The sequence below is a fragment of the Phoxinus phoxinus genome (genome assembly GCF_949152265.1).
Source record: "Phoxinus phoxinus genome assembly, chromosome: 22".
Taxonomy (NCBI): Eukaryota; Metazoa; Chordata; class Actinopteri; order Cypriniformes; family Leuciscidae; genus Phoxinus; species Phoxinus phoxinus.
This window is the reverse complement of record NC_136897.1, coordinates 12088643-12101342: the sequence shown is the minus strand read 5'-3', so window position 1 is coordinate 12101342 and position 12700 is coordinate 12088643. Positions and strand designations below refer to the sequence as shown.

The window sequence follows — 12700 nt, the reverse complement described above, 5'->3', positions numbered from 1 at the left end:
CACAGCCACTTAGATATTACCGCTTTGTCACGTCTAAATCAAACTTGAAATGACCTGAAAACATGATGATGGGTAAACAGCTTGGGGAAATTAGAGATACATCTTCGTGTCTGTGAGTGACCATGTTTTATGAGATGAACCTATACATGGTTTTAATAAATGAAACAATACAAAAATATAATTGTATTTGGTTTCTTTTTTGATGTAATGTAAAATAATGTTTATGTAACCAGGAAAATGTGATTATGTTAAGTTTAACTGGGACATGAATTTACATTTGATTTATTAAAAAATCTATTTTAATGATTCAGTCCATTTGCACAACTGCACTTATAAAACAATGTGGTTTGCATAACGTTACGTTTCTGGAGAGGATACATTTCTGCAAGATAGATAGGCGTAAAAAGTAAAGCTTAAGCCACAGTAGCCTAAAGGACAGTCTATTGTTAAACTATTAATCCATCTAAAATGCCGGTCAATAAGCTTAATGGAACAGACACCACAGTAGGCCTTCACAGCCTGTCATAGCCGATGATTGTTTGATGGGTAATTCGGTCTCTCACCAAACCCCTCTAAAAGCAGCCAGGTATATTTCCCATAGGGATAATAACTGTATGCAACTAGTAGGCTACGGTGAGCCTTTTGACTCTACCATTGTACAGATAATATGTATTAATATTGTGTATTTTAGCCAGTCCTAATGTTAAAGAATTTCTAATCACGTTAACGTTATCATGTGTAACTTATTTGTCAACAGATTGACTCGAAGGTCCATTTAAATGGGTCTTTTCCAAAGGTTAGTTTTAATTTTCCTGCCGTATATGAATTTGTTTTCCATATTCGTACTCGTACATAATAGTTTATTTGCCAAATAAGTATTTTAACGTCCACAGAGTAGCGTTTGGGGCTGTTTCCATGGGAACAGTGCTTACTAACCCGTAACCGATCCGATGCGCTGAGATTTGATCCCAGGTAAGACAAATTTACTTCACTATGTTGTATTTATATTTGAATGATGTTGAATTACTTTTTATTATTATTATTATTCACAAATCGGGCTATACAGCACAGTCGTTATCTTTTTGTCTGACCAACCAACTTTGCGATTGTTTCTCTCTCTTTGTATCCAAGCAACATAGGCTAACGTTACACTGCCTCGGGAGTATATAAATTAAAGTAACGTTAGGCCTTTAAACTGTGAAAATGACAAATATATATAACGCATGTGCAGTGTACTTATACCGTACTATGCTTTTACGTTAATGTAATGTAAGTTACGTGCAATGAACCGTGGTTTACGTTAGCCTACTGTAACAACCAACGGACTTCAGGGGAGGCAGAGACCAGCACACTCGGATAGCAGATAACACACAATACTTTATTAACTGTTAAAACACACAATCACATAAAACACGTTACCCCCCTTTTAGTTGTTTATTGGTCCACAGGCAGATGAGCTCAACGTCTGGCGAGGAGGAGACACAGGATATCCCCCTTATCAATTTCGTCACTTGACAGACAACATCAGTCCTTCCAGTCTCTCTGTGCGTACTGTTTCTGAGTGCATCGATCAGGAGCTCTCCTAGCCTGCAGTCGTTCCCTAACTCTCTTGCACATTTACCCCCCACTAACTGTCTGTCTTCACCGCCGGAGACACTAATTATCCCGAGCGGCCGTTTAGCGTTTCCCCACAAGTGAGAGCTCCCCCGACTCTCTCTCTCGAGCAGTACTCAAAACGTCCTTAAATAATCCTCATCTCCTCCCACCTCAGCTGTATACGTTAATTCAATTAGGCAATACCCATTCATTGAGATGAAAGGGGGGCGTGTACATTAATCACCCCTAATTCAAACCATTTCCTTCTATTCATCACACCACCCCCCTCCCAAGCGAAAAAGACTCGTCCTCGAGTCAAGCAGATAATTCATAGTCCAAAAACCGGGCCGGTACCCTCCTGGCCCGCGGCAAACGTCCCTCAGTAAATCCTTTATTTGTCTCAGACCAGGACTCACGGGCTACAGATCCACTAGGCACAGCCACACCAGAGTTGTCACCAGAAAGAGCTGCAGACACATCCAATGTAGGGGCAGGAAACAGGTTGGAAACAAACGGCATCACAGCATCCAACCCAGGATCCGGATGCAGAACAGAGCCAGGAAGTATTGCCGAATCAGCCAGCAGTGCAGGGTCAGGATGCGGTGCAGAGTCAGCCAGCAGTGCAGGGTCAGGATGCGGTGCAGAGTCAGCCAGTAGTGCAGGGTCAGGATGCGGTGCCGAATCAGCCAGCCGTGCAGGGTCAGGATGCGGTGCAGAGTCAGCCAGTAGTGCAGGGTCAGGATGCGGTGCCGAATCAGCCAGCCGTGCAGGGTCAGGATGCGATGCAGAGTCAGCCAAGAGTGCAGGGTCAGGATGCGGTGCCGAATCAGTCAGCTGTGCAGGGTCAGGATGCGGTGCAGGGTCAGGATGCGGTGCCGAATCAGCCAGCAGTGCAGGGTCAGGATGCAGTGCCGAATCAGTCAGCAGTGCAGGGTCAGGATGCGGTGCACTCCTTTCCCCCCCAACACTCTGCAATTCCGGCCTTCCTGCAAATAAATTAAAAACGTATGGCTTAAGACGATTAAAATGCACAACTCGCTCAAGCCCTTTTTCTTTTGGCGCTATTCGATACAAGACATCCGTAACCCGCTCAATGACAACAAATGGTCCCACAAAATGCCTTTGTAACTTCGGACACAGCCCACGCTTACGCACCCTATTTTTCACCCACACCCATTCCCCTTCTGCATAAAACTGATGGGAAACCTTTATATCAAAACATCGTTTCTGCCTCCCTGATGCTTTCAGTTGATGTACTTTCACAGCCTCTACTACCGTAGACAAGCTTTCAGCTACTTTCTCCACATACTCATTTGCTGACTCAAAATGTTCCGTCTCCCCCACTCCCAATACAACATCCACAGGCAAAACTATCTCTCGTCCAAACAGAACCCTGTATGGCGAAAACCCTGTAGTAGCATGTATACTGCTCCTATAAGCCATCATAACGTATGGTAGGAGCGTGTCCCAATTCTGCTGGTTACTATCCACAAACAAAGACAACATGGAAAGTAAAGTACGATTAAACCGCTCCACCATCCCGTTCGACTGTGGATGATAAGCTGTAGTTCTTGTTTTATGCATCTGCAGCAAGCCACACAACTCTGTAAATAACTTTGATTCAAAGTTTCGACCTTGATCCGAGTGAATACTGCGTGGGACCCCAAATCTACACACCCACTCCTGCACCAAAACTTTAGCTATGGACACTGCTTCTTGATTTGGAAGCGCAAAAGCTTCTGTCCACTTTGAGAAATAATCCCCAATTACCAGGATATACTTATTCTTCTCTCCCGTTAAGGGCAAAGGGCCCAGGATGTCCACCGCTACCCGTTCAAAAGGCCGAGAAACAAAAGAAGGCTGCAAAGGGGCACGAACATTCGGTGTTGAAGATTTACGCGATGCACATTCCGTACATTCCCTACACCACTTCTTTACATCCCCAAACCACCCGGGCCAGTAGAACCGGTCTTTCACTTTCGCTTGCAATTTTTGCACACCCAGATGACCACCCGTAGCAGAATTATGCAACATTTTCAAAACCTCTGGAACCATCACCTTTGGAAGGACCACCTGGATTTTTGATGCAGCATCTGTATTAAGGGGCGGTTTACGCACTAACCGCCCTCGCTCAAACTCCAGCTGCTCCCACACGGGCAAAAACCCTCTCACCTCTTCTCTTGTCTGTGCTTCAGCACGCCCCTCCTCCCCCCGCAACCGCAGCTGTTCTACCATCTGTAAAACGGCATCCTTCTTCTGCGCCCCCACCAACTCATCATCAATTTCTCCCGAAGAAGCAGTTTCACATACAGCACAAACAGAAGCACTAACCTCCAAACATGGATCTGAAAAATCTTCACACTTGGCACCAAATGATGGCAAGCGTGAAAGCGCATCAGCATTAACATGCTTTTTCCCGGGGCGGTGCACAATTTTGTACTGAAAACTGGCCAACTGTTCAACCCATCTAGCCAGCTGTCCTTCCAGCCCCTGAAAATTATGAAGCCACCTTAAGGAGCTATGGTCAGTACGCAATATAAATTCTTTCCCAAGCAAATAATGCTTAAAGTATTTAGTAAATACTACCAAACTAAGCAACTCCTTTTTCGTTGTGGCATACCTACGTTCCTGTTTCGTTAAAGCTCGACTAGCATACGCCACAACCCGCTCTAAGCCATCCACCTCTTGTGACAAAACAGCACCGATGCCCATATCACTCGCATCAGTGTCTAAAATGAATGCTTTGTGCGGGTCAGGATACGCAAGAACTGGAGTTGTCACAAGGGCTGTTTTAAGCTGTAAAAACGCCCGCTGGCACTCACCATCCCATTTAAATTTTCGACCTTTCTCAGTAAGGCGATGTAATGGCCGCGCAATCTCAGCGAACCCCTCAATAAATCGCCGATAGTAAGATGCCAGCCCCACAAAACTCCGAACTTCAGTTTGATTATTTGGTACAGGCCATTGTCTCACCGCATCTATTTTAGCTGGGTCCGCTCGTATTCCCTCAGCCGATATAACGTGTCCCAAATAACGGACCTGAGTAGCAAACAATGTGCATTTAGATGGTTTAACCTTCAGGTTCGCGTGGCGTAATTTACCCAGGACCTCATCCAGCCGTTGTAGATGTTCCCCAAATGTTCTCCCAAAAACAATAATGTCATCTAGATAAACAAGGCAAGTGGTCCACTGTAAATCTGCCAACACCAAATCCATAAGGCGCTGAAATGTGCTTGGTGCGTTGCACAACCCAAAACTTAAAACATTAAATTCAAATAGCCCCTGTCGTGTTATAAACGCGGTCTTATGTTTATCTCTAGGGTCTACCTCGACCTGCCAGTATCCACTGGCCAGGTCAAGAGTAGAAAACCACTGAGCATGGGCAAGGCTATCCAGCGCATCATCAATACGCGGTAGGGGATACGCATCTTTCCGCGTTACATCATTCAACCGCCTATAGTCAACGCAAAATCGAAGGGTCCCGTCTTTCTTTCGCACAGGGACCACAGGCGCCCCCCACGGGCTACACGACGGCTGTACAATTCCGTTTACCTGCATATCCTTAATATGCTCAGTTACTTCATCTTGCAGATGAAGGGGAACACGACGCGGGTGTAATTTAATAGGTTTGGCATCCCCCGTCTCGATCTGATGCGTTATTAACTGTGTCCGTCCTAAATCTGCATCATTTACACTAAAAACGGATAGATTTTTGCACAATAACTCACGCACTGCACGCGTTTCAGCCTCCCCAAAGCCCTTTTCATGTAAATTCAGCCGATCTATAAGCGTATCCACAGAGAATGTGGGCCTATTACCCATAGCCACGTCTCCTCCCTCTACCACAACATCAAAAAATAACTTACCCACTTTCATCCCACGCTTTAAAATATGAGTGTCATCAGTGACATTGATTACACGAACGGGCAAAATACCCTGCTCCACCCTACACACTACCCTTGCCACCAAAAGGTCACAATGGTTATAAAGGGAGGAAGAAGGTTCTAACATGCCCTGTAAACTATCAGACGCCCCCTCCACCGCCCCTGTAATCAAAACTTCACTACGAGGTGGAACAGATGTATCAACGTGCACAATCACATCACAGGGCTGCATACCCTTATTATTGCCAAACAAGAGGGGAATCTGTTTTCCCATCAATCGACAGCTCTTTTGATCGAGATTAATAATAGCGCCATATTTTAGTAAAAAGTCAGAGCCAAGCAGAATTTCCTGAGGCTCCAAATCTGCCACAAGAAACTCTGTGATGACAGATAGGGAATCAAATTGGCATACCGTCTGCCAACGACCCAAAATCGGCATCCTCCCCCCGTTAGCCACTCTAACCACACCCTCATGATGTTCAAGGTGAGCCCCGCCATTCGTAATAGTAAGCCACCTATGTTTCGGTATTATTGAGACTTGTGCGCCTGTATCAACCAAAAGTTTGACATCACACCCACCTAATTTCGCAGCAAGGTAAATCCCCGGATTGCCTGGGACAAATGAGGCCAACTGAAAAAAATTATCCTGCATTGGGGCAGGCATTCGGCCTATGATGCCTGCCCCCTCCCGTTTCCCTGCACATAAGGGCATTCTCTCCTAATATGCCGATTACATCCACATTCCCAACAACCACCCCCTAAAGGTTGCACCTGCCTTTTCCCGACCCCACTTATAGTTGGCGGTTCAACAATGCTATTTCTTAATAATGTGGGAACTGTCTCACAAAGTTGTTGTACAGATTTTTGCAAAGTCTGAACTTCATTACGAAGCGCATCCACCACCTCCGTCAGCGCATCTACCTTACTTTCTGCCGCAGAAATATGTAAACCACGCACTCGAGCATCAGGGGTAATCGTACATTGTTCTAACCCCTGAATAAGTTCGAATTCGCTTGCAATATTTATTGCTTCTTCTAAAGTGATAGGTTTAATGCTGCGCAATCGAATACGAGTCTCCCCATTTCCCACATGTGAAATAAAATGATCTCTGGCCAATAAATCCTGGGTATCTGCACCTACTGAAGAATACGCTTTAGTCACTAACCTCCGCAGCGCATTACCAAACTCACGTAAGGTTTCATTCGGCATGCGCTTGCGTGACGAGAAACTAACACGATTCCATTCTGCGGTTTCACATGGTTCAAAACATTTACCCAAAGCGTCTTTCAATAAAACATAGCTGCGCTTGGCCTCTAACGAAAGACCACTATAAATATCTCGAGCGCGCCCTGATAATAAAAGTGCCATAAATTTCAATTTCATTCCGTCATTCCAATTATTCACCACAGCTGCCATCTCAAACTGTTCTTTCCAATCAGACCATTCCCGACCCGTGCCGGTAAAGGTCTCCGGCATAAATACCGGACGTGCCATAGACACGTTTGATGATGACGCTGTGGCTACAGACGGAGGTGCAGCAACAGCCGCTGAGGTAGAAGGGGTAGCCACTAAAACATCCCGGTGCCCAGCTCCGCCCTCCATCGTCCGGTTGTTTTATTATCGTTAGGGATTAAATCCCACCGCTGCCACCAGTGTAACAACCAACGGACTTCAGGGGAGGCAGAGACCAGCACACTCGGATAGCAGATAACACACAATACTTTATTAACTGTTAAAACACACAATCACATAAAACACGTTACCCCCCTTTTAGTTGTTTATTGGTCCACAGGCAGATGAGCTCAACGTCTGGCGAGGAGGAGACACAGGATATCCCCCTTATCAATTTCGTCACTTGACAGACAACATCAGTCCTTCCAGTCTCTCTGTGCGTACTGTTTCTGAGTGCATCGATCAGGAGCTCTCCTAGCCTGCAGTCGTTCCCTAACTCTCTTGCACATTTACCCCCCACTAACTGTCTGTCTTCACCGCCGGAGACACTAATTATCCCGAGCGGCCGTTTAGCGTTTCCCCACAAGTGAGAGCTCCCCCGACTCTCTCTCTCGAGCAGTACTCAAAACGTCCTTAAATAATCCTCATCTCCTCCCACCTCAGCTGTATACGTTAATTCAATTAGGCAATACCCATTCATTGAGATGAAAGGGGGGCGTGTACATTAATCACCCCTAATTCAAACCATTTCCTTCTATTCATCACACTACTATAGTAAAAGTGCAGTAAGTTAACGTTAGGCTAACCATGTATTTTTTGCGGATTGATTAACGTTACAATGATTTGTATAACCACAGTTTTACAAATACCATGCTTAAACTATGGTTAGTATAGCAAAAACATGGTTACTTTGTGGTTACCATGGTTAACTATATTAACCATGTTATTTTATTTGTTGTAAAACATGCATGGTTAAATTCCGTAAGGACTCGAGTTCCAACAACTAAGTTACACCATTTCAATTATTTTAGACAAATTTTAATTTTAATATTTTCTCTAAAATGTAGGCTGCTGTGGGCCTAAATAAGTTACTAGGCTAATTGTAGCCTACTGTAGTCATGGACATTTTATTTGTAATAATGCAGTATTAAGTGGTCAGTGTAAACTGATCTGTGCTCATTATTTGGACAGATATACTGCTCTTTGATTCATGTTGCCTGGACAACATGAAACAGTGATTGTTTTTTTTCTTCCAGAAGATGGGCTTGAAGAAGACTTCCTCACGAGCTCAATGTGCAATCAGTAATGTCATCACCGAAGAGAGAACCTCAAGGAAATGGCTTTGCAGGACCTGCGATCACCCAAAGCAAAAGAGGAAACAGGTCTGACTGCTCATCAGACTGCAGTTTTGAATCTGCTGCCTCTCAGCCCCGACTGCTAAGTCGTGAATCTCTTTCTGCCACACCAGCATTTAAGCGAGAACCCTCACCTTTTCGCACCTTGAGTTTTAGGACCTTGTCTCCACCGCAAAATGATCCGTCTGTTGTTAAACTACCTCAGCTGGTATCACAGATGGGCATTGGACTGGCAGTCAGAGAGACTGCGTGGAAAGAAGGACCCCGTTTTGTGACTCCTGTCAAAGAAATTCAGCACTCAAGTGTCGGACAATTCAGGTAAGTTGACTATTGCCAAATGATTCCATTTTGGATGATTCCATGACCCTCACTTAGCCTATTCTCTGTTTTGCTTTGATGATTGTAATTAGTTTGTCTGTTTTTCCAAGTGTTGAACATGAGAAGCCTGCAGTCCCAAAGGAAAACACTAAAACAGGGAAAGAATGCAAACCCAAATACAAACCACTCACTGGAACTGAGGTAGTTGAGATATTAGCCAAGAAAAGGCATCTGGGGGAACGTGAATTTTACTATTTGAAGGCTTCTGAAGATGGTCCTTACAGGTGCCAGTCATTATTTTATTTAAAATTCATTTTGTGCAGTAGAATATTTTAGTTTGATATAAATATATTATTTTTTTATCAGAGCATATGACTTGCGAGTGGTCTCACGCAGTGCGGCGGGCGCAGATTACTACACCTTCTCCCCCACAACTATAATACATATGCAGGATGGCTTCTGCATTGAAATCTGGACCTTGGCAGAGTGGTATCGAGAGTCTGTGCTTTGGGGAGCTTTGAGAGACATCCCATTTTTCCGAGATTCTTTACTGCGCAAGACCTTCAAACGGTGACTTAACTTTAGTCTTAAAGGGTTAGTTCACCCCAAAACGAAAATTTTAATTCATTACTTAACATTAATTACTCGCCCTCATGTCGTTTCAAACCTGTAAGACTTTTGTTCAATCTTCAGAACACAAATGAAATCTTTTTAATGAAATCTGAGAGATTTCTGGCTCATAAAAGGGTTGTAAAACTAATTACGACAGCTTTATATGATGAACAGATTGAATTTATTTTTTATTCACATAAACAGTCATTAACTCACACAGTTGTGGTAAACAGAAGCTCAATGAGATTCATTATTGTGTTACGCAGCACGTTTGAGCTTCAGCCAGAACCAATGGGGTTCATTCTCATGTTACGCAGCACGTTTGAGCTTCTGCAAGAACCAATGGGGTTCATTCTCATGTTAAGCAGCAAGTTTGAGCTTCAGCAAGAACCAATGGGGTTCATTCTCATGTTACGCAGCACGTTTGAGCTTCTGCAAGAACCAATGGGGTTCATTCTCATGTTAAGCAGCAAGTTTGAGCTTCAGCAAGAACCAATGGGGTTCATTCTCATGTTACGCAGCACGTTTCAGCTTCAGCCAGAACCAATGGGGTTCATTCTCATGTTACGCAGCACGTTTGAGCTTCTGCAAGAACCAATGGGGTTCATTCTCATGTTAAGCAGCAAGTTTGAGCTTCAGCAAGAACCAATGGGGTTCATTCTCATGTTACGCAGCACGTTTCAGCTTCAGCAAGAACCAATGAGGTTCATTCTTGTGTTACGCAGCACGTTTGAGCTTCAGCAAGAACCAATGAGGTTCATTCTCATGTTACGCAGCACGTTTGAGCTTCAGCAAGAACCAATGGGGTTCATTCTCATGTAACGCAGCACGTTTGAGCTTCAGCAAGAACCAATGGGGTTCATTCTTGTGTTACGCAGCACGTTTGAGCTTCAGCAAGAACCAATGAGGTTCATTCTCATGTTACGCAGCACGTTTGAGCTTCAGCAAGAACCAATGAGGTTCATTCTTGTGTTACCCAGCAAGTTTGAGCTTCAGCAAGAACCAATGGGGTTCATTCTCATGTAACGCAGCACGTTTGAGCTTCAGCAAGAACCAATGGGGTTCATTCTCATGTTACGCAGCATGTTTGAGCTTCTGCAAGAACCAATGGGGTTCATTCTCATGTTACGCAGCACGTTTGAGCTTCAGCAAGAACCAATGGGGTTCATTCTCATGTTAAGCAGCAAGTTTGAGCTTCAGCAAGAACCAATGGGGTTCATTCTCATGTTACGCAGCACGTTTGAGCTTCAGCAAGAACCAATGGGGTTCATTCTCATGTTACGCAGCACGTTTGAGCTTCTGCAAGAACCAATGGGGTTCATTCTCATGTTAAGCAGCACGTTTGAGCTTCAGCAAGAACCAATGGGGTTCATTCTCATGTTACGCAGCACGTTTGAGCTTCAGCAAGAACCAATGGGGTTCATTCTCATGTTACGCAGCACGTTTGAGCTTCAGCAAGAACCAATGGGGTTCATTCTCATGTTACGCAGCACATTTGAGCTTCAGCAAGAACCAATGGGGTTCATTCTCATGTTACGCAGCACGTTTGAGCTTCAGCAAGAACCAATGAGGTTCATTCTCATGTTACGCAGCACGTTTGAGCTTCAGCAAGAACCAATGGGGTTCATTCTCATGTTACGCAGCATGTTTGAGCTTCCACAAGAACCATTGAGGTTTGTTCTCGCATGGTTCGGTTGAGCTTCTGTTTATGTTCGCTGATCAGTTTAAATGTGATTAAAATGAAATCTGTTCATCATATACTGTAAAGCGATCAAGTCTCTTAAATCTTTTTACTAAAACGCTTAATTCATATGAATTTGTTTTACAATCTCTTTATTAACTTTTTAAAGTGTCAAAGTGGTAGTTGCGTAGCTGTCAATGGAGGGACAGAAAGCTCCCAGATTTCATCAGAAAGATGAACGAAAGTCTTACGGGTTTGGAATGACTTGAGGGTGAGTAATTAATGAATTTTAATTTTTGGGTGAACTATCCCTTTAATGTTATGTTAAGTTTGGAATGTCTGATTATATAGGCCTATATAAAAGCGGTTATATAACTGTATACTTGACAACTTTTTCAGATGGCACAGAAATGTACACAAGGTTACTGTCGAACGCAGGATTGACTTCCTTCCGTCACAGCTGCTGATAGCAGTGCCCCAGTTCAGGGATGCCTTATTACATATCTCCAGGTTTTTGCCCCCCAAAATATGTTAAAAGTGAAATTAAAATCAATTAAAGATTTGTGTTGCTATAAATATTAGCATTTTGTTTATCTCTAAAGCCTTTTATTTTTCCTAGATTAATTGAAGAGCTAAAGCAAGTCAATTGGCTGCCACAAGATGATTTAAGGACTTACACACTCCTAGATTTCCAAAGTGCACTTCTGGAAAAGAATCGGACAGCTCAAGTTTCTTTACATAGTTTTCTACATTGCCGTGCTGCAATACTTGATATGGTATGGTACAACAGTTGCACTTCACTAATTTACTCTTCCTCATGTCATTCAAAACCTTAACTTAAACTAGCCTTAACCCCATAACTGTCAAGTAAGATATTCTTTAAATAATGATTTAAAATTGTTTTCACACTTGTGAACAACAAATTTGTTATGTGTCATTGGACATTCTTTAGAACCATTTGTGTTAAGGCCCATTCACGCCAAGGACTATAACGATAATGATAAAAATATAGTTCTAAAAATCGAGTCCACACTACAACTATAAAGATAACAACAATATCGTTATCACTTTCAGAACTATTTTTTCCCTGCTGATGATTGATAAAAACAGTGACAGCCAGTCAGAATCCATCCTGCTTTAAAGAGCTTGAGCATTTAAAACAGTAGACGACAGTTAGTAACTGCAGTAAACGCTTAGAATAAACATAACAATATCGTGCATTGGTTGTGTTCACTAATATAGTTATCGTTATGGTATAGTTACCGTTCTTGGCGTACACATGCCTTTATCCAAATGAAAGAAAGTCACACAAGTTCAGAATGACAGAATTGAGGACAGAATTTTAATTTCAGTTCAACCAAAAATAAAAAAATCTGTTATTAATTGCTCATTCCAATCCCATAAGTCTTTTGTCTTCGGAACACATGAAGGATATTTTTTATGAAATCTGAGATATTTTCATCCCTACATTGACAGTCTATGCAACTACCTCTTCAAAAAGTTCAAAAACTAAGCCATGTGAATTGAGCGGTTTAGTCCAAATTCTCTGAATAGACACGATTGCTTTATATGATGAACAGATTTAAATTAAAAGTTTAATCACTTAAACATTCATCAATATAAATTTAGACTAAACTGCCTTATTCATATGGATTAGTTTTACAATCTCTTTATGAACTTTTTTAAGTGTCAAATCGGTTGTTGCGTAGACTGTCAATGGATGGACAGAAATCTCTCAGATTTCATAAAAAATATCTTCATTTGTGTTCCAAAGATTAACGAAAGTCTTATGGGTTTGTAAC

General features: G+C 42.9%; 1 protein-coding gene across 1 annotated transcript in view; it reads left to right on the top strand.

The window, feature by feature from the left end:
- The first annotated feature begins 8778 nt into the window (after positions 1–8778).
- Positions 8779–12700, top strand: part of dnhd1 (dynein heavy chain domain 1) — a 30415-nt gene continuing 26493 nt past the window's right edge. The window contains exons 1-4 of the mRNA XM_079597350.1: positions 8779–8889; positions 8972–9175; positions 11298–11408; positions 11518–11626. Coding sequence (XP_079453476.1) covers positions 9051–9175; positions 11298–11408; positions 11518–11626 — 345 coding nt within the window. The 5' untranslated portion in view covers positions 8779–8889; positions 8972–9050. The remainder of the gene's footprint in view (positions 8890–8971; positions 9176–11297; positions 11409–11517; positions 11627–12700) is intronic.